The sequence below is a fragment of the Cyclospora cayetanensis genome, unplaced genomic scaffold (assembly GCF_002999335.1).
Source record: "Cyclospora cayetanensis isolate NF1_C8 unplaced genomic scaffold, CcayRef3 CcayRef3_contig_42, whole genome shotgun sequence".
Lineage (NCBI taxonomy): Eukaryota > Apicomplexa > Conoidasida > Eucoccidiorida > Eimeriidae > Cyclospora > Cyclospora cayetanensis.
The window spans coordinates 222,939-244,875 of record NW_020312392.1 but is presented as its reverse complement, the minus strand read 5'-3'; the positions used below and the strand labels follow the sequence as shown (position 1 = coordinate 244,875).

Below are 21,937 nucleotides of genomic sequence, written 5' to 3'. Positions count from 1 at the left end.
TGTGGAGACGGATGATGTGGGACTCGCTGCTGCGGTGGTGGCTGCTGCAGGGGAGGCTGAGAAAGCAGCTGCAAATGGTTTTGCTCTACCGGAGAATTCTTCTGCACAACAAGCCTGTCCGCTTGTCTGATAGGCTTATTTTGCTCCAGCGGAATGTGATAACCTGCCTGCTCTAAGGGCTCACAATGCTGCTGTGCTGGTTGATTCTGCACATCTAAGTGCAACTCAGAAATTTCATGCGTTGGTTCTTTATTCTGCATCTCTTGCGGCCCCACCATTTGGTGCGCTATGTGCTGCTTGTCCAGAGAGCGCTGCTGTGATATGGGCTGCGTTGGTGGCAATGGCTGTTGTAGCTGGTTCTGTTTATCACACTCCCAAGATTGGGCCCACAAAGGAAGGTGATCGTAAGCTTGTTTGTACTGCCGCTGCTGCTGCCGGTATGGACGGTGCTGTTCGTGAATCATAGGCTGTTTTTGGCATTTTGAACACAGTGGCAGCATAAGCTCAGAGCTGGCATCGTGAGTCCGCCGTTGTTCTTGCTGCTGTTTCCGAGGAAAACGTGCTTGGAAAATCCTAAGGAATCGTCGCGACAGAATATTGGAGGCGTCGCTAAGAACGATCGTCGAAGCCGTCGAGGGCTTCTCAGTTGCCATGCGGATATCCTCAACAACCCTTGTGGGTATGTCCTGCTCGTGCTGTGGCTGCTGTTGTCGCTGCCGACGGAAATAAGGAAAAACTGCCGATCCGTTTTCACTGCTGAATGGCTGGGTACGCACACTATTGTTGAGGGTACGTGCTGCAGCAAACGGGAGCGCTGCTATTTTAGGTCGAGTCTCGACAGAGAAAGAGAGTGCACCAGGCACAGGACCTGACAAAAAATCTGGTTGTGAACGCGGTGAAGGTAGCTGCTGCTCCTGCAGCGGTGTGCGGCGAAAGCGGAGAGCTTGCTTCTTATTTGGGTGGCACTCGCACAGCATCTCGTCGCTTAGATGCCTCATCAAACCCATTTCTTGAGCTATAAAGGTACTGAAAAATCGGGGTACCGCCCCCTCTCTACGTGTCCGCACTAAGGAACTCTCTTCGATGAAACGGCCGTCTGAGGTATAAGCTGAAGTAGCACATGTTGTCACTTGTGCTCTCATTGCAGGTGACGCTGCTGTAGTTGGTATTGCACCTAGCGCAGGCTTCTGCGCAAAGGGAGACGAAAGTGTGAGCAAGTCAATGAAAGGAACAAATGGTGGAAAACTCCTTATCTTTGAAAGCCATTGGAACTTTGCTTGAGGTACAAGCGACTGCTTTCGCTGTCGTAGTTCCTCCCCATGTACCTGCTGCTGCTGCTTGTAGCGTAGCTCCTCCTGATTTTCCGGCAGCTCTCGCTGAAACAACTTCTGTAGGTTATGCTCGTGCCGCTGTATCTCCCGCTGCTGTAGCTCTGGCTGCCGTGGTTCCTGGTGTGGTATCTCCTGCTCGTGTTCAGGCTCCTGCTGCTCCTGCTGCATTCCTCGGTATAGCTTGTTCCTGTCGTCTTGAAGCACCTTCTTTCGTTTTTTTCTCACCAGCAGCTGTTGCTGCTGCTTGTAGTGCTGTAGCTGCTTCCTTCGTTTCTGCTTTTTCAGCTTCTGCTTCTGTAGTTCTTGCGTGTGCTGTTGTTGATCGCGTCTTTGCTGGAAGAACGATGTCATTAAAAACAAGTCTCCTGAAGAAGTGTTTGCTTTTGTCTGCTGGAGTACAGTATCAGCACCAGAAAGTACTCTTTCCGTTGTTCCTGCAGCTAGTGAGGAGGCCTTGAACGGCTCTTGGAGAGACGCCGAAGAGAAAGAAAGTGTAGTGGGTTGTGCCAGGCTATTACTCTTGCTACTTCTGCAGTAGTTACTACTGCCAATGTTTTGTGCGCCTGCTGAATGTTGCGTCTCAGTGAAATCGCTTGGATTATATATCACCCATTGGCTTGCAGACGACATTCTGCAACTGGTTTTGCTGTCCCTGTAGCTGCTGCTGTGGTGAACACCAATGCTGTGGCTGCTGCTCGCCTCATTGCTGTTGGTGCTGCTGCCAGAAGTATTTAGGAAAGGCTGCAGAAAAATGCCGGGACGGGACAGCACTTTCAAACGCCACAATAGGCTGCTACTGCTGCTACTGAGAGATGCGGAAGCAGTGGGACAAATCTGAGACGCTGCGGTATGTTTTTGATTTCCATGCTGCTTCTTCTTCGGTTGGTTCTGACACACTCCTGATTCCTGTAGCTGCACAGCAGTGCCAACAGCACCTCCTGCATTTGAGAAGCTCATAGATGAGCTGAACATGCGAATAACGTTGGTGAATATGGGACTCTTCTGCTGCCTCTGCACTGCAGCAACCGCGATCGGGGATGCGTGCCTTGTGGCATCCGCAGCCTGGGGGACAATATGCCTGTAGGAGGAGTAACGGTATGCGACGATCTCTTTGGCGGCGGGAGGCATTGAATAATTGGCAGTTTCCTGCACTGCTGTTGGAAGTTCCATTACTGCTTCTGTCTCCGAAGGTTTACCTGTTACAGTAGCGTCTGCGCAAGGAGTGTTTTTGCAGTCTTCTGGTAATGGCGAGTCAAGATTCTCCGCTGCTTCTATGAACATACTTGACTGCACTCGGTCGCCTGTCGCAGGCAGCGCTGCTGATGCTGCTCCTACAGGAGGTAGTGCAGCTAATGGTGGGACGAATTGTGTTTTGGGGCCACCTGGGGTGTCCGAAAAGCTGCGCGCGGTGCAGTTCCTAAAGCTCCTTCCCTCACAATGGCTTATAGCGCTGTTGCGTTGCGTGTGAGCCTCTTCTTTCCTTTGATCAGGGCCTGACAGATTGTGCGTCGTGGTGTGTACAAGCGGCTGCTGCTGTTGCTGCCGCTTCTTCATGAGATGCTGCTGCAGCAGGCTTCGGTCTCGCTCTATCAGTTCACTTTTAAGCATTCGTTTTTCCACTGAAGCGACGCAGCGCTTGAGATTTAATGTTCCATCTTTCCTAGGAGCTGGGAAATCAATTGGACGCTGCGGTGGACTACTACAGCTCCTTGCCAGCTGGTGTGAGCTGCTCTCGGACGTGCTACTCGTACTGTCAGATGCTGCACCCATTTTGGCGACATAGTTTAGGCCCATACCATACCGTGACTTGTCTTTACATTTCCTCATGATAAGGGGTCCCTGCCAAAAAGCATGTTGGCCCTCACACTTATTGTGGGTAAAGCTGAGGAGGGGGGATGCATCCGAGGCGGCCTCCAATGCCCTGTGAGGAAGCTTTGTTTCTGTAGAAGGCTGAACTTGGGGCATCTCTGCTTGCGAGGGTTTCCGCTGGGCTAAATGAGCTTGCTTCGGCTGCATCTGTGGCAACTGCAGAAGCTGTTGTTTTTGCTGATGTTCCAGCAATTGCTTGTACTGTCTTCTCTGCGTTTGCATACTCTGCTGCTGTTCTAGTAGGTCTGTCTGCAGTTGTTTCAATTGCAGCCCGTGCTGTTGATGATTTTGCAGCTCTTGTTGTAAGAGCTTTAATGCGTCAGCAGCAGTTCCTGTTATAGAGTTAGCTTTTGATCGCGCATGAGCCCTGAGGGGCCAACAATCCATTGTGCAGGACGGACCTCTAGCTTGCGTGCGACCCGGCACTCTCTCGCTATAAGCCATTGTCTCCCCTAAAGCTTCCTCTGCTGCTTCTTGTGTTGGTGCGCCTAGTCTTGACAAGGGGCACCGATCAACTGCTGCAGTAGCACTATTACTCCTATGTAGGCTGCCTGAGCGACGGCAAGGGCGTTCCAAGGGCCATTCCACATTGCCCTTGCCGTGTTTGCGGCTGTGTGATGGCTTTGAGGTGGTCATGTGCCGGAACCCTAAGGTAATCAGCTTTGTTGCAGGGACCACAGATTGGACACCCAAGAATGAGTGTCTGCTGTGCAGCACCAAGGGGCGCCTTTGAAAATCTGTGCCAGAGGACATGGTGCTCGACCCTTCATTAGAGCAACACTGAGCCCCTGATCGGTGACCCTTGGCGGCTGTAGCACCAACTAGCTGCCAAAAGCTGTTGCTACTGCTACCCCTACTGCTTACTGCAACAGCTGTGGCCTTCCTGATCTCATTAGCGGAGTAGGGTATTGCAACTGCAGCATTTGATAATTTTGCATCTCGCGTGTTGGTAGTTTTGCTACAAAAGCCGGTAGCATCCTCAATTCCTCTGTAGGCGTTCAGTGAGTCCCCTGAGCCTGGCAGGAGTCTCCCCCTTAAAACCGCAGACCCCCGTGGAAGGGGATAGGGCGTTGGTTTGCGATTCCTAAGGCTTTTGTAGCCACTGCATCTCCTTCTGGCACTACTGCTGCTGTACCAATAGTTTCTTCTGATTATGATTTGGCCAGCTTTGCTGCTGCTGCTGCTCTGTGAGCAGCCCCCTTCAGCAGCTGTTGATTCGTGCGAAGGCTTAATTGGACCTCTTTGGGTCATTTTTAACTGAGGGTGCTGGTGATTTGAAACCGAGAACGTATGCCGCGAGGCACTGCTACTACTCGTAGAACTACTGCTGCCAAAGTGTGTCTTGGAAACATTTCCCGCGTAGGATCTGGCTTTTAGTACACGCTGTACACCCCTCGCTGAGGACACTAGAAACCTCTCAGAACTGGTGTCACTATGCCCATGGTGGTCCACCTCCGTTCTGCTGGCGCTGCTCCTGCCATATAAAGTAGGTGGTGCTGTTGAAGGCGCTGCTTCGAGCGGTGCTTTTGGCTGTGTTTCAGTTGCTGGTGCCGCTACTGCAAGAGCTGGCTGCAGTGTACGTGTGATATCTCGCGTTGTGGAAGAGAAGCTCCCAGTGCTTTGCGTGAGGGCCCCTGAGCTGCTGCTTCGAGCGAATGCATTTAAAGAGATGCCTAGTGTTCTACTTCTGCAATCAGAGCTGTGGCTCCGATGAACCGCCGGGCTGATCCCCCTTATAAGGGGTCCCCCAGTTCTGCTCTGAGACCTTGTGTCTTGGCGAACAAAAGAGGGAGCGTTGCCCACGCTACTGGCGTCCAGCTTTGTGGCCGTTCCTCGGAGCACTGTCGCTACTGGCAGGGACGAAGGGTAAAGCCGTACTGCGTTTGTTTCTATTGCTGCAGCTGGCAGTGGCCTGATTTGTTGCTCTGAAGTACTGCGCGTCTTCCGCGGCAGCTCCGTCTCCACCTCAGCGTCTAGTCGCTTATGCAGTTCTTCTGTTTCTCCGCTGGCTACAGCAGTGATGCAGTGTGGTCTATGCATCACAACCGAGGCACCCGTCTCCAAGCCCCATTCGGCAAGTGAGCCACTGCTGTCGGGTGAAGCAACAAAGGGCACCTTTTCTTGCTTCTGATGCTTCGTAGACCGTTTCGAGCTTATCTCCGGTGCGCTCAGGCTCCTCAATTTCGTTTCAAAGGCTCTCTCTGTATAGTTCAAGCGTTGAGGGACTTTTTGACAGTGCGAAGGGCTCTGCCACCTCGAATTTCGGTTCACGCGTCGGGCAGCCCCCCAGGGCGGCAAGACACCGGAGTATGAGTAACCCTTCCAATTGAGTATGTCAAGGGGTGCATCTTGCTGATGCTGCTGCCTCCAGAGCGTCTGTTCTTTATGCTCAGAAACGGCCATCATTTCAGAGGTCGCAAGAGTCGCTAAGGATGCCCCCTTTATGGGTCTGCAGCTTTCAGATCTCGAGTACTCCCAACTCCTCAGATGGATATCAGAGGGACTCTTTGCTCTTACTAAGACTGGGGGAAAATCCCTTGTGTGTGTGATGTCTTCCCGCTGCTGCCGCGGTTCCCACCGCTTTTGCTGCTGGTATTGTGTTTCCGTTGACTGTCGTCTGCTGGGCCTTGTGTTTGTTGGCCCGTTGCGAGGCCCCAGTGGGCAGCTGCAACTCTGATGCAGCTGTTGTTGCCCTGTCATCGCCGAACTAAGCTCTCGATTTGCCAGGGAGCCTAAAGTTCCCTCGTGTGGGTGCTGGCCCCCCAGGTGAAGGTGCTGCGGTTGCCATCGCTCCATCTGGCGTCCTTCTTGTCCTTTGTGGTGCTGCTGCGAGAGGGGTACAGCCCCTGATGCTCTCCCGCGCCGTTCTAAATGTATACTCTGCATTATTTTCTTTTCTCGATGCTGTAGATGCTGCTTTTCTTCATGTAAAGTTTCCGGCCACATGCTGTGCTGCTGGTCCATGCGAGTGCTATGGCAAATTTCTAAGTGCTGCACTGCTTCAAATGTCTTTCTTGTGCTCATTGGTGACGCGGCGTTCTTATAGTACACCTTCTCGCTGCCCTCCGGCATGGCTCCCCATGACAAGGCTTTCTCCGGCTGCTGCGGGGGCTTTGGTAAGTGACCAAGCTGACGCTGGAGTAGATGCTGCTGTTGAGGCGGTAGCTGCTGGCACTCGCGTTCGACAAGAGCTTTGTCCAATTGCTGACCTGGGAGGCGCTGGTCTACCTGCTTCAACGGTGGCTGGTGGATCTGCAGTGAAGAGTGATGTAGTGACTGCTGTTGCAAGTGATGCTGCTGTCGCTGCTGCTGCGCTTTTAGGGGTGTGCCCTGCTTGTATGTGGAATCCAGGAGTGCGGCAGCTTCAGGCTGCCAGGCCCCATGCATCTCGGGACTGTCGCTTGACAAAGCGGAGAGGCGCGATCTTCTTGCGACATTGTCTGTCTGTTGTTCCTTTTCTGTCTCTTGCTCCTGTGAGGGCGCCCAGTAGTTTTCTTCCTGATGGCTGAAGTTGTCAAGGTCCTCTATCTTGCCGCATCGGTTTTGCTGCGGCTGCCGTTTAGATCCGTATAAACGGCCATCTTGCGCTTGCTTCTGCTGCCGATGAAGGCGTATCAGACACTGCAGAACTGCTTGCTGCTCTTCTTGAGTGGAGTTTCCTTGCTGTTGTCGTGCAAGGACCTGCTGCCGCTGGCGCTGAAGCCGAACTACGTAGTCACATAGCTGGAATCCTTGTTGTGGGTGGAGTAGTAGACGGCGCTGCAAGAAGTGGTCAGTTGTGGCATCTTGCTTTAAAAGTTTCATTGGACTCATACCTTTGTGCATTGTAGAAAGTTGTGTTGCATGTGCTGCTGTTTGGGCTGTAGCCGGCTCCATGGGTTTGGTTGCTCCCAAGAGGTTCACAGCCTTTTCAATCGCTGCTGCGTGCTGTTTTTCCTTTAGTAAGCTCTCTTCAGGATCTCGAAGGGCACCAGCAATTACTGATCTCTCTGAATCTGCAATGCTGCTTGGGTGACGCTTCTGTTCGTATGCATTTGCACCTTTGCTCCAGCTGCTCCTCCGTTCGCTGGAGGCACACGTCTTCGATATGTCCATACGGCGTTGGGCTATTGTAGAGGCTAAAACTGGAAAGTAGGTGGGTCTACATGATGACGACCATCTGGGACTAGGGTAGCGTTCGCTCACCAGAGACCCAGTGGCAGTGCTATTTTTAACCAGCTGTTGCTCACCAACTGAATGACTGCATGAGCACTGCAGTAACTGTTTCTGCTGTTCCTTCCGGCCCTCAGGATGCTGCTGATGACGATTGAATGCAGAGCATAGCTCATGCAGCCCTGTTCCGAGCTGCTTCTTCGAAAGCAATTCTTCCTGCAGCACGAGCTGCTGATAACATGCCTGCTGTTGAACTGTCACCGCAGCTTTGTGAATGTGAGCCTCTTCAGCCTTTCGCTTCAATACCCATTTCCTTGTCACAGAATTATTGCAGCTTCTTCTGCCTTGATGCTTCTTTGCATCATTTTTTCTCTGCAACTGGGGAAACCCCGGAGAGGCAAATACACCTGCAGGGTCCCTCGAGACCGCCATTTCCCCTTGAACCTGGCTACTGATAATAATTTGGGCAGCTGCTGATTTAAATGATGAAGGACAATCTGCAGGTGCTACAACCGTTGTGTCGGAAGCTTCTGCGTCCGCTACTGTCGCAGCGGCACCAACAACAAGGGATGGAGGAGCTGGGGCACTCCCTGTACGAAGGTGACAAATTGAGGCAGCATTGGCGATGAACTGCACACTTTCTGCAGTGCCTGCAGCTGTGCTCTGCTGGAATTCAGTAGCCTTTAGTAGCATCTGCAGCAGATAGTGCTGAAGCTGAGGATCAATAGCTAAGATATCGTACAGCAGGTGCGGTTCCTCAGCGGGCAGTAGCAGCAGCAATTGAAGATGCCAGAGCATTTTGCTGCAAGCCTCAGCAACCGTTGTCTTATTGCTTGTGCTGCATCCCGGACCCATCTTAGACTTCTGTGCTACCCTAAGACTGCAGGTATCGTTCTCTCTGCTGGTGTGCAAGCAGCTGCTTGCTCCCCTGCCGCCTTGCTCGTGCTGCTGATCAAGCACAGTGCCAGGGTTTTGGGGCGGTGAGAGGCTGCGAATCAAGTGAGCAACTCTTTCTGAGAATGAAGTTTGGTGCCTAGTAGGATGCTCTTTATTGGTTGATACGGAAGTGCATCTGGTTGGATTTATGCTTGGAGCGAGGGACCCCCACTGCACGGAGGTGGTCGAGGGTGCCGGCCTCAAATAGCCTCGTCGCCTGCAACATGCCGCAAAAAGGTCTCCAGAAGCGCACAATCCCGCGAGCACAGCTGCATCACATGCATTATCAGAGCAGATATAAGTGTATCCAATTGCGGCAGAAGCAGGAATTCCAGCAACTCGACTGAATCCACCATCTGGAGAAGTGGGGCAGTGCAACTTCAGGAGTTGTAGTAACCAGGAGCACCGGGTAGTCACCATACGAGTTAGCAGAAAGGACTGAAGCGGAGAGGGAATAAATGAAGACAGAAATTTGCGGAGAGTCAGAAAGCGGGGCCTGAGAAGTGGGTTACGCGAGGAGATGAAATGTAGTTGCTCCCATATGATTCCTACCCATAGGTCCGTGTTGCTGATGGCAGCAGTGCCTCAGGCTGGGACCAGCCAATCTCTGCAGCTCACAAAATGCATCAACAGCAGCTATTAGGGCAGCAGCTGCAAGAGCGACCGACCATTCTGTCCAGCACACTGCAGCACCGACAGGCCAGGAGCTAATCTTTTACAGCAAGTGAGCAACAAATCAGCAGTGGCAGGCGCGACAGGTGTACCAGCAGCAATACGTACCTGATGGGCGTTGCGGGTAAGCTGTAACACCTGAAAGACTCTTTTTTCGCTGCGAAGATAATCTGTGATACCACCACCCGCAGTGCAGTGGTCTTCGTTCACTATAGGGCCATGTGAAGGCCAAGAGTACTGTCAAGCGCAAGGAGAAACACTCTGCGGCGCTAGGAGGCCTCGTTGATCCACAGTGCTGACTTGAACCAGCCAATGAAATCCTTAGGAGATGTTCAGTGCGCATCTAGTGCACCCCAAAAGGCATACTTAATAGCGCATGTTATTCCTTGGCTCCTTATCCCACCCCCACTGTCCGTTTTCAGATAATCAGAGCCGTCTCAGTATGCCTTAATGTTGTGCATGTGTCCCCAAGGTGTTAAACGTTCAGCAACAAATCCCTTTATTTCGAATTTGTTTTGCGTAAAATTGCTTTTGCAGTAGCAATTATAGGACAGATGCATACGGGTTGATGCGACTATGGGAATTCCTTGGTCTTCTGGGGCTAACTGTGGCCTCGATGGAACTGTGCTTCGAATTTTTACAGTGCGTTGCAAACTGCATGAAACTCCGACGACCTGCTGCGCCGATTACCCCCTCTACCTTTCTTGACGCCCCTGAGTACACGAATAAAGGGCTAGCATTCCTGCTGTCAACGATGGTGATGCTCATGCTTGAGATCTGCTGCTGCTGACACTATCGCTACTGCCAACATGGATGTTGCTGATGATTGGAACTGACCAAGGAACTTTAGAACATGGCGATACTTGTCATCTGCCAACTGTAGCACGTGGTAGCATCTACATTTTAGAGCGTATTGGTGTTTAAAGTGTATTTCATTATTTGGACTTGTGTCCTCTAAAGTACCCGCTTGTATTTTCCATAGCGCCTCCAGCAGGGTATCGTCTCCTCCGACCCCAAACTGCATCTTGCCGTAAACGGTGTCTCCCGGCGAAATGTTTAGAAGGCTTAGGAGATATGATAGCGATCCCTAGAGTTTTAAAGTAGAATGCATCGTGTGTGTAGAGAATATATTGCTAGGACGCAGCATATAGGCCCCAGAGTAGTCATAAGAGAGCGTTTTAGACTGAAATTGCTTTGTTCTGCTTCTTGAGCAACTCTTGATGCTTAAACTGAAGTTCAAAGTATGGATGCATTGTGCTCTTGCATTTGCTGCCGGTAACGGCCTGCTTTCATCTGCTGTCTACTTCCTGTACCAAAATGCCTTTCTCTCTCACTAAGAACTGAGATTTTTCCGATGTTCCCACTTCCGCCGGTCCTGCTTCGTCACTCAGCTTACGAGACCAGCGTTTAATGCAGAAAGCATTGACGCAGCGTTTGCTTGTGCTGCTGGTCTTAACCATGTGACCCTAGGTCTGGGGGTCGATGCTCGAACTTTTGGCTTCTAATTTTCCCCTCATTCATAGTGCATCGCTGCTTTGCGGCACTTCAGAGGGAAATCTATAAACTGAAAATCAATTGTCAAAAATCAGTTTCTGTGGAATCTTTTGTCGTGCTGCAGCTGCAGAGCAGCAGCAGAGGGAGCAAGCGGTGCGGTGCCAGAGCAGCAACAGTCAGTAGCAGCAGCCCCGATGCGGGCAGCAGCAAGGGGTCATGCAAACCTTAAAATGTCGTCCCCAATTTTCCAGATAAAAAATGCACAGTGGCTGAATATGGGGCACAGTGGCCTTAGTGCTTCGCATGTACAAAGACAACAGGAGCTGTCCTAGTTTCGCCTGCTGCTAGCCTAGGCTTTAACCGCTTGGGCTTGAAGTAATACCCGCTCAAAATTATGGTTTAGAAGCTCAGGAATTTGATGGCATAGCGGGGCTGAGAGGTTCCGCTGTTCTTGGGTCCACAGGGGGAGGCCTCACGGGCTGTTCCTCTCGAGCGGATCTGAGGGGCATGGGTACTCAGTCAGGGGAACCATAAGAAAATGAGACAGGTATGCGTCTGAGATAGTGGGCAAAAGAAACTGAGGGGGCAAGAGAGAGAGACAGACAGGCTAAGCTAGGAACTGCACGGAGAAGGCAAGGAAACAAAAGGCAAAGACCCGAGACAGTGGTCTACTTCTTGACTCTTCTTCAATCTTCATAGTTTTTCGAGTCTTCAGGGTCCTTCTTAATGCAGTGTGAAGACGAAAATGCCTCAGTGGGGCCTGCTGGCTTCGGGAAGTGTTGGGGGTTTCTCTCTGCCGTCGCAGCAGCGTCTCGCGTTCACGCAGTACTTCCTGCACCAGATACGAAATAGCAGAGACGCCTACTACCCAGAGGGGTGTGGGGGTGGAAAACTGCTTTCCTTTTTAGGTGATGGAGCCTTTCGGAGCTCAACGGGCTCCGAAGTGGAGAGTGCAGCGGCCCTTGTGGCTGCGGGAGCAGAGGGCCTTGCGGGTACCCTGGATCCCTCTGTGCCGATTTCCACTATGCTCGACGCTCTGGCTCTAGCCCAACCTCCCGAGGAAAATGCAACAGCTGTTGTTGCTGCTGGCTGTGGAGGTGCTTCTACTGCACTCAAAGGATGTCCCAGCTGGGGGTCATTGGCTAAAGCAGCTGCATGCGGGGGCCCCAGACCACCTAACGATGCACTTGAACTCTATCTGTGTGAGCTTTTGCTGCCGTTACTTGATGATGCCATCGCTGCTCTCTGCTCCTTTATGGGGAAGCTGCAGGCTGACGAACAACAGTATGTGCAGCATCAGAAGCTGCCGCAGATGCAGAAACAGCCAAGCCGCCAATCAGACGCCCATCAGCAGCCAGAGACCTCTGACCCTTACCTCCTGCTGGACCAGGGTATAAGGAGTCGATTCGACCCCTTGGTGTGGCTGGGACAGTTTCTTTTAAGACAAGGGAAGGCTGCTGAAGCATATACTTATGCTGCAGAACAACACGCTGTTGGCGCTAGGGCTGCGACCACACCAGCTGCAGCAGCAGTGAGCAGGGGACTGTTACGGGGCGAGCACCTGCAGTTGGGAAGCCTACCAACTTACTCTTTACTTAGGAAGGCAGTGAAAGAAGAAAGAGCATGGAGGGCCTTCGAGGCCCTTAAACCTCAAGTAGAGCTCCTGGTGCAAAGAGCACGGCACCAGTTTCTTCAGCAACATCACCAATCTCAGCAGCAGGAAACTGACTTCAGCTCCACAGAGCAAGAGCAGGAACAACAGAAACAGCATCTACTTATGCAACAGGCTGTTCCGCTAACTGCAGAGGTGCTACCCTCAGTGCTTCAAGCCGTCGACGCCGCCTGGGAACTACCAAAGAACCAAGGATTTTATGCTGCAGTCCTTGCCGAGGCTGAGAGTGGGAAGCCCTGCAGCATGCTTAACTCCTGTAGGAGCAGCAAAAACGAAATGGGGCTATTTCCGTCGCAACTTTACGGCAACAGCAGCAACTTCATTATGGGTGCGTGCAGTGGGGTGTATCTAGAAGCTGCTGACCCAAGTGATATACAATTTTCGGAGTTCTGGCGATTCCTTGGGTCTTGCCTTGATGCGTGCCCCCCTCTAAAGTATCACATCTTTAGTTTTGCCCTCAGGGCTGTAGCCTCGTCTCCCTTTCCCGTAGAAACAGACCAGCTACAGCAGCAAAATTAATCACAAAAGCACCAGCAGCTACAGAAGCACGAGTGTTAATCTGTATGTTTCCTCGGCCGCGATGGTGGCTCTTATAGAGAGGACCCCAAGGGATATATGCACAGCTTTTGTGAGGACAATGGGGCACAAGATGAGCAAAGCGGAGACCCAGAAACACCTGTAGCAGCGGCAGCTGCAGCTGCACTGCCAGGAGAATGCAGCATGAAAAGAATGTGGGTGGTGCTCGAATAGTGGTCGCACGCAATTGCAAAACCCGCTGTCTCCAGCGTTCGTTCACCCGTTTTAGTTCATTCCCAGCTGCAGCAGCAGTAACAAATGGTGGTGCACACCTTCGTTAGACTGACCAGATTTCGTATATGTTCCGGCTCTATGATCAATTTGAGCAGTACAGTCACAGCGGCTGGCCAAAGCCTGAGTTATATATTTGCATGAGCAGACCTGCGTCGCTCAAATGCTCCTTCCGCTTTGAAGCCCACGATTGCGGAGCGACTGGTTGCAGTGACGGCTCGCGAGACAGCAGCAGCTGAGGTGCCGATACACCCAAGGACACTGGGCTAGACTTTTATCGGGGCACATTCGGCAGGGGGCCGCTTATGATACATATTTATGGGCATTGGAGATTCCCTACCTTATTCATGCAAATACGCACCAAAAACCTCTTATGAATCTACGGCCTTCCATGCTTTCTGAGCCTGAGAGTTGCTGCAAGTTCTAAGGGAAGAACAAAGTGGCCCTTGTCGCTGGACAGTGACTATTTGCGTGTGTGATTTGTCTGCACCTCAACAAAAAGAGAAAGGACACCACTTGGGGATAGAGCACTAAGTGCAAACAACATGTAATTATATTATTTTGTAACCGGTACAAAAAATGTAGCTTGTGGACATCGGCAACGATTTCAGTCAGTTGCAGCGAGCAGTGTACGAAAAATGTGTGTGTAAAACTTTGTTTCTCCCTTAGCTCAAAGGAGCGACGAGGCCAAGATAGTGGATAGTTAGAATGTTCAAATGTAAACATATCGGTGTTTCTTTGCGATGTGACCCCACCACTGCATGTCCAGCTACATGGTCGATAGTTTTGCTGGTATGAAGTTGTGTGCAACATACGTCATTTAACGCTTTACATTTGCTAAATATGCACTTCTAGTTAATTTTTTTCCACTCACTTGTGAAGAAGTCGTAGCAATGAGAAAACTACCAACCCCTAAAGCCTCAAAGCCCAGCTTTCGAGTCCATCCCCTGTGGGTCCCGCGGGGCTACGGGTATTTCGGTGGCCTATTTGGTCATTAACTTTGTTGGTGTGATATGAAGGACACATAGGCACGAAAGTCTCATAAGGCTAATAAAACATAGATCAAACCCCTCACCCCAAAGGTGCAAGAACGAAGAAATATGAAGCAAAACAAGGTAGCGTGGGAGAGACAGGCTAGACCATGGTGCTCGTTCCGCACCGGGTTGTCGATAGGCCCCCTTGTATATCAAAGAAAAATGATAGGCGCAAAAACATGATCAACCGCCTTAATTACCCTATTTTATCACAAATTCAGCTTAACTTTGCGCCGTAAGTATGAAAAGGACCGGTTTTCTTTTTTGCTTTTTATATTGGTGCGCCGGGGGCCTCACTCTAGGCTTTTCACTGAAAGCTAAGCATCTACATTATTCAGGTCTTTATTGTTCGAAAAGTCTCCGAAAAGACGTTTTCTTTTTAAGTTTTTAAACTTTGTGAGCTTCAAGAGATACTTCACAAAAATCGCAAGAAATTGATCTTTGTCTAGGTAAGTATTGCTTGGCGAAAATTTCACAGGATTCAGGGCAGGGGATTCTCATAGGTTTTACAATGGCATCTGCAGCCCCCCTCGAAGCAAACCTAGCAAGCGCCTACAGCTTAGAGGCAAGCCAAGAGGAAGATGAGGAGAGCGAAGAAGACGAAAGCAACAATACACAGGAGCAGGTTCCCTTAGAGCAATTTGCACCAGATGAGCAGTTTTCGGTTACATTGGAGCTGCTCCAGCTCCCCCCTGAAGAAAGGAGCAGAGAAAACGTAGGATACAAGCTCGTAGGGCGTGATGTGTCGGCTAAACAAATAAAACTGATATGGGGGCCATGAGAGAGGCACTATTTTCCCTTTATTGTTCAATGGATTCTGAGCTCACGCTGCAAGGCCTAAGGGCCAAGCAAGCCTTTTGAAGGGTGTAGATTATAGATCATGTTAGGGGGCATATACTGGGGAATCGCTTCCCCTAAGTTTCTTTGAGGGCGTAGGCTGTAAGTTGGGAAATATATTAGCCAGAGTATGCCGCAGCCTTGCCTGCCTTAAAGGCGTTGCCGTTTGCGATTTATGCATAGGTAGAGTGTATATTTCAGCTGGTTAAAGATAACAAGTTTTTCAGCGAATTGGAAGCTGAAATGTCTTTGGAGCTCTGTCGGCACATGACGTACACCACAATGAAAGCAGACAGGGTTCTCTTCTACAAAGGAGACCCAGGCAAGAAACAACTGGCGTTCCTTCAGTGGCTACCGCTACTGCCGTGTCTCCTTACCCTCACCGTCATGTTTGATGCGTTGAAGCTACTATGGCCTCTCCTGCTTTGTCTGCTGAACTTTTGCTGTTCCTGGCACTGCTTCCACTTTTGCTGCCACCGCCGCATCTACTGCTAAAATTGAAGCCGCTGCTGTAGGCTACATTGCGCGCGATGTATTGATACTTATGAGAAGTTTAGCTGATTCTCATTTTCTTTAGCTGCTCAGAGCGTCCCATTCATGATTCATGGAGCCATGTTTAGATTCCGTGGTATAATTATCTTCTACTATGGGTAAACCTGACCGGTACCGATTAACGTACACAGATATAGCAATTTAAGTGACAAAACCAGCCACGCTCTGTGCTAACGGATTACATTTAGCAACGGCTCTACAGACTCTCGGTAAAGCTGGTTCGTATCTTCTCACGTTTGTGCCTTCCTTTACATTTGCTTATTCTCTATCGTTACACTGTGCGCTCTTTCTCCTTTTGTGTGTCCGGCCCCCCCTACATCCATACTTGCCCTACTACCTATCGCTGTGCCCTCAAAAACCCTGGCCTAGCCTGCCCCTGGCTGACTTTCCCTACCTAATTCCTATTACATCCTCTCCCTTTATTGCTCAGCTGATAATTGGTATTTGATTCTTTCGGGTAGTGCTGGGGTGTACATTGAGGAGATAAAGGACTCTATAGCTGAGACAGAACAAGGGGGACCAAACTCCAAGAAGACACAACCTGGTACGGGGAAAGAGGAGGCGTCAAAAATCGGGCGTCCGGGGGCCTTAGGTACAGAGAGGCGTGCGAAGGACAGCCAATAAAGACGCTGAGATATGTAAAAGGAAGAGGGAAAGAGAAGTTCAAGGTAGAAGGAGCGAAATGGAGGCTTTGGCTATGGACTGCGGGGGTGCAAAAGATAGCCGTGTACGAAGAGCGAACACACCTCATACCTACTGCTGTTTTACAGGATCTGACCTTGTTGGAGAGATATCCAAATATCGCCGCGTGGATAAGAACAGTTGCGTAGCCAATTTAGCGGAAGGCCACTCCTTCGGGGAACTGGGTATGCCCATGTCTGATATATTCATGTATATGCTATTTTTGCTTATCTGTTTGTAGCACGAGTCATTTTCTATAGCCATCAATTGGCCCAGTAGTTTGCCTCATTTCACTATCATTCTGTACTGATTGCTTTGTTGCATAAGAGAGACAAATCAAGGTAGCCGTATTATCTTACGTACAATCCAAGAAATTCTTTGTCCCTTTTCTCATCCCTTCTCGTTGTATATTTACGCACACTCCTAACCTTAATAGGATGGGTAGAGGCAACAACACAATGGAAAGCACCTGCAAGACATTGGGAATCACGAAGGAGCTGCATGGAGAGCAGCTGACCGTCTAAAGACAGCATGATGACGAATGCACAGAGTTCTATTGACATCGTACTGATTAGGTTGTTTATACTGAATAAACATGCAAGGCTCAAGTGCACCTATCCAACTATTACACACTCGCTAGCGGTCTCATACTAATGTGCAGACTGCTTGGAAATAGCTAAAGAAGTGAATCACCGACGAGGCCGTTTGCTTTTTTGTATACCAACTTCGCCTTATTTCTACTTGCAATGTTGATATAGATTCACTTTATAGATACACCTACTCTGGGTTTGAACATCCATTTGTAAACAAAGCGGTGTATCTAGAGTATACGTTGCTTAGGTGTTTGGTCGATCGCTTGGGGTTCAGGCTTGATTCGAAACGACGTTCGCTCGGCGGCCTTGCTGACCCACAGCGACTGCCTGTTTCTGACTTTGGACAAAAAGTCCTTTCAGCACTGTCTTGGTAATTTTCTCAAGCAAAAGTCTGATGACAAGGTGATGGACAATGAAAGCTTTGGCAGACTGATTTGATGCTTTATACTATTCATCCGCCCTGTTTCGCTTGCTGTCCGTATTCCTCCCTTAGGCAATGGGTGTATCTCGTTTTTTGTGACTTCCAATGTCGCTTTCTTTCATAAACGGTGCATCAATCTCCAGCCTACAATTTGTGCTCTACTTACGAATTGATCCACAAAATTAGCAGAAAGAATACGGGCGTCACACGAAAGATAACAATACAGAGATGCATGGACTTCTTCAATGGACATGTTTTTCGTTCTGTCTCTCTTCTTGCGTTTTCTGCCTCTCTCCGTGCCTTCGTTTGCTTCGTTATGTTTTTTTGTCCAGTGTCTCCGTGTTTGCCTTTCCGCCTTGTCCTTAGTCGCAGTATCAAGCATGCTGTACCCCGTGCCATGTTCCTCTGTCTGTAGGTCCAGACTTTGAGGCAGGTTCTGCCCGGGGCCAAAGAATTGCGCAAGTTGGTTGTAGAGCAGCTGACATACTTCTTCAAAGAAGCAACCATCCAAAAGGATATGGCCCTTAGCACAGAAGGCAACAAGGAAGACACCCTCTATCTCATTGTTAAAGGTTAGTTAATGAATCCTTCTGCCTACTCATGCTTCTTTGAAGCCCCCACTTCGGCTGCCACGTTATCTTCCCTTTGTCCATGCACATTACACGCAGAGGCCGACGACGCTTAGTGAGCATACTGCATCAAACCGAGTGCAAGTGTTTATTCTGGTGCAAGCTATTCTTAGTGGGCCACTAAAGGAATGGAGTTGAACGTAGAATGTATTGATGTACTCAGTGCGTGTTGAACCTGCACCAGTTCTACAGAGAACCTCTTTTTCTATACAGCTCTGTGAAAATGTCGTGAGGTGCTGCAGGAGAATGTGTACTTCGCACCAGGAGGCGGTGCGACTCTAATCACCCGCAATTACCACTAGCAGAGACTGCTACTGGAGTTTCTGTTGCAGTGGCTGCTGTTAACTAGCAGCCTCCTGTTCGGACTTGCGATAGCAGGGAGTTTTCTTAAATTTGAACTCAAGCTAATCATGCCTTCCAGCCGCAGAGTGTTTCCGTAAATGGCATCCTGAGCCACAGAGATAGCCGCCTTCTCTGTGCAGCTTCTCTTTCTTTGCCGATTCCGTCCCAGCCTTGCACAGTTCTCTCTCTATCTGCTTTTTGTGGCTCCGTTTCTCTTTTTCTTATGTGCACATGCAACCAGCCGCTATGTAGGAGACTTTCACTCCATATCAGCGGGCATAGGAGAGGGTGATCTGGCAGTGACTCCTATAAGTACGTCTGCTTCCTCAATCGCTCTCTCATTTGGATGTACTGCTCACTTCTTCTAATGGCAGCTGGTGCTCCTAGATCGTTTAATGTATCAGCAGGCCAAATAGTTCGTCATAGTTACCGCTTCAAGATAGGAGTTCACCTGAGCACATCAACGAATGCCTCTGGTGCCTCGCTTTGTTCTTTCGTCTCCTTTCCTCACGAGTTGTCTTCGAGTACTTGTTCTTTCTCCAGTGTCCCCTTTCTCTCTTGTGATGCATTTCATATGCCGCGTGCAGGGCATGCCGTAGAGCGTGCTCTCTCTGGGCAAAAGGACAAAAGTGTGAGTTTGGTCTCAGTCTCATCGTCTCTTTTTGCAGTACATGTCCAAAACTTTACTCCTAGTCCTGCTACAGTTCCTACCATTTACCTCATCCTCGGGTTTTTAGAAGTGCACCACTCTTTATCTCTTCGAAACAGTTGAGTGCAGCATAGTGATCCCGCAGGGCGAAGCTTACCCTATGTATAACTTGCGATAAATCTGGAGCTTCATGCTCATTGCATGCACACATTTCAGGGTGGAACTGCTGATAGGCCAGAAACGGCTGGTGCTTGTGGTGGCTTGTTTGGGCCAAGCGGACAGCGGGCTCAGAACTTGTCGTCGGTGCATGGTGGCAACAACGTCGGCAGCAGCACAGTGCTGCTAGAAGAACTAGACTTGGCGTTGCTACAGGAGGGATGCTTAGTAAATTTTTGTTCTCTCTTTTATGACTGCCCAGAGCCATTTTCGGTCTTCGCTTTTTCTTCCAAAACGCAGGTCTTCTCCATCACAAAGTCAGAGCTCTTTAAGCATATTCCCCTCAGTGAGTGAAATCCCATGATTGGATGTCGTTTGGAGTGCAGGGCAAGTGATAGATTACCATTTGATGATGTGTAATTTGTAAGGCACTTGGGATGTACAAACGGCTGGCTTAAATCATTGAGCGTTTGCATATCGTTTCCAATTCCTATGTATATTGCTGCGGCGGTAAAAGGATGACAAAACAGTGGGACGCTCTGGTGCCCCACCTGAGCTTAAAACAAGCACTTGACTGACAAGGCTATCTTTTCAGTCTAACGGCGCGATGCTGTGCAGGCGTGCTAGATGCGGTGCGGCTGACGGGGCTGCTGCTGCTGCAGCACCTAGAGAGGCGTATTGGGAAACAGGAAGAACGCGTTCAACGCATCGAGGGCCTGCACCGAAGAGACGTGTGTAATCTGCATACTCTATTTCCTGCTGGGTCACTGCAGCGCACTGTTGCTTCCAGGATGTAAAGTGTAGACGTCTGCCCAATGAATTTCCTCTCAGGCAATGCAAGGTACCCGGGACTTCACCACGGCAGAAAATTTTGGCGGAAGGGAAGGAGAGATAGAATCATGTCACACTGTGTTGCCGCTCACTTTCTCCCCCTTTCTCTCTAAAAGGATGAGGGACTACATAAACGCCTCAGCTCTTTCATTAGAAGGTACGATGCACACCCCGTTGTCATAGCTACTAACCCTTGAAGGGCATCCTTGAACCTGAGGCAAGAGCGGTGTCATCGAGGTGACTACAGAGGCCAGTGCCCTGTAGTTACCTCAGCAGGGCACGCCATCCACTGCACGCTCCAGATGTTGATCTCAGGCTAAACGGGCGGCCAGCAGTAGTTAAGTTGCTGTAAGGCCGCATGCGTTGTATCCTGCGAAAAGACAATACGACACCAAGGTCGCGGGTGGCCAGGGAACAGGGAGGGGACGGGTGGGGCGGTGAAGGGAGGAGGCACCAAACAGCACCAACAGAAAGCACACATGTACACCAGCATTGCGAGAAGAAAAAGCAAGAGAGATCCACACATTGCGCAGCACTTAGGCATGGTGTCTTTACTGGTAGCAGCGGTCTGGTTCCAAATCCCGCTGCTGGAGCAACCGATGCGTGGGGCGTTAACAGTGAGAATTTTTCTTTTCAGGTCACTTTGACCGATTTATGCGTAACCTGCTTTGCTTCCAGCCCCACACAGCAGTTCTTAATCACGGCACAGTGCGACAGCTTAAGCAGCAGCAACAGCGCCGTACTCATCGCTACCAGTCCCTTCAATCGGCTGCAGACAGGGACACAGTAGAGCTGCCGCCAGAGGTGCCGCAGTCCATTCGGCCGCGCTTGGAAACACCCGTCGTTTTCCAAGATCCAGATTCCACTCTTTCTGACTCAGCGCATTGTCCTATACGAGCCCAGAAGCAGACCCATAAACTGCCCGATCCTGCTTGGCCTCCTGTGGGGGCCTCGACTACAGAGTCAGTTGCCACTCAACTCGGTCGTTTGTCAAACAGAGGCATCCGGTCGTATGCAGAGCGGTCAAAGGTGCACCCGGAGGAAGGTTCTTCTCGTAGTTGTTCCTCGATGGATCCTCTTTCTTCATCAAAACCACTGAGGCAAAAAACGTCAGACAATCGGTCGGGGAATGGCACTGCAGAGGGAACACCTAGGTCGGCCACCATATGCGCCCAGACAGTTGCAACAGTGTTCGGAAGCCATGAGGCTTTTGAGGATACAAAAACAAGTTTATCGATTGAGGCGATTGCAGCGAGGGAAGCAGCGGCATACGCTTCTTCTGCCCTCTCCCTGGGCCACCCTATCGTCTCTGACTCTGGTGTGCCTCGAGCATCCTTTGGTCTAAATAGCTATGCATCTAATCCCAAAAGCTTGCGCATAGTCTAAATACCTTGTGCAGTCTCAATCAATACCCCTAGTTAAGTGAACTCCCAGAACACCAAGAGAAATCCACCACTGATTCGCAGTTTAGATTACCTTGCAGATCATTCGCCTTCGCCATTATTGCGTACGTCTCACACCTGTAGCAGCCAGAAGACATTAAAGGGATTCGGGCGCCAGAATTCGCGGCTCAACGGTTTGCGTTCAGCTCTGGAATTCTTTTTTCGCAACATTAGCAGAGACGCGGTGAACATAAACAACAAGTTTTGTTGTCAATGTCAACGCGAAGCTCAAGTGCGACCATACGCTGTCAAAAGGCGAAACTGAAATTCGTAGTTTAGGATGCTGTTCTCCCGTTACAGTGAATCAGTATGAGGGTGTGTCAATGCAAAGGCTTGCCAAAATGTATATCCCAATAAGTGCATGCTTCAAAAATTCATTGATCGTCGTACATGACTTTGATCATTGTACAGGTCAGCCAAACAGCCAAAGAGAGCGGAAGAAAAAAATGTTATATTTTGTCTGTTCTCTAGCTGCTGCTTTCTCATGCATTGAAGTAGCAATGTGGCCAATCAGTCTAGCAGTATTAATTCCTTTATGTACACTTAAAACTGTCAGAGGGTTGCACTGTGAGCAGCCAAAGATACAGCAAGCAGCTTTGGAGATGCTTGTTTTCCTTTGTTATTTTGTTGTCGCACGTGTCCGCCACGTTGTGCTAAACAGGCAGCATTTCAGAGATTCCCAAATGCACAGGCCACCAGCATCGCAGAGGCTCATACGCCTTGGAGGAGAATGGGAAAGAAAACAGACAGGGGACAGATGGCAAAAGCAGACAAAAGAAGGCGGGCTCCATACCTGCCTTCCTCCGCATACCAGGCTCAGGAAGCAAACGCTTTGAT

The 21,937-nt window shown here is 50.1% G+C and overlaps 2 protein-coding genes across 2 annotated transcripts; both read left to right on the top strand.

Moving 5' to 3' along the window:
* Window positions 1-11,199: 11,199 nt before the first annotated feature.
* On the top strand, window positions 11,200-12,645 carry LOC34620721. Its single transcript, XM_026334453.1, has one exon. The coding sequence runs from the start codon at window positions 11,200-11,202 to the stop codon at window positions 12,643-12,645; it is 1,446 nt and encodes a 481-aa protein (XP_026190238.1).
* Window positions 12,646-14,478: 1,833 nt separating this feature from the next.
* Window positions 14,479-21,044, top strand: LOC34620722. The gene is made up of 10 exons (XM_026334452.1): window positions 14,479-14,682; window positions 14,988-15,126; window positions 15,787-15,900; window positions 16,905-17,052; window positions 17,466-17,623; window positions 17,923-18,011; window positions 18,888-19,173; window positions 19,446-19,558; window positions 19,659-19,815; window positions 20,296-21,044. Exons 1-10 carry the CDS (start codon window positions 14,479-14,481, stop codon window positions 21,042-21,044), a joined length of 2,157 nt encoding a protein of 718 aa, XP_026190237.1.
* Window positions 21,045-21,937: the final 893 nt, after the last annotated feature.

Coding starts and splice junctions, on each gene's coding strand:
- LOC34620721 (XM_026334453.1), top strand. CDS start 11,200: ATGCCTCAGTGGGGCCTGCTGGCTTCGGGAAGTGTTGGGGGTTTCTCT.
- LOC34620722 (XM_026334452.1), top strand. CDS start 14,479: ATGGCATCTGCAGCCCCCCTCGAAGCAAACCTAGCAAGCGCCTACAGC. Junction 14,683..14,987: donor AAGAAAGGAGCAGAGAAAAC/GTAGGATACAAG, acceptor ATTTATGCATAG/GTAGAGTGTATATTTCAGCT. Junction 15,127..15,786: donor CTTCTACAAAGGAGACCCAG/GCAAGAAACAAC, acceptor TTTATTGCTCAG/CTGATAATTGGTATTTGATT.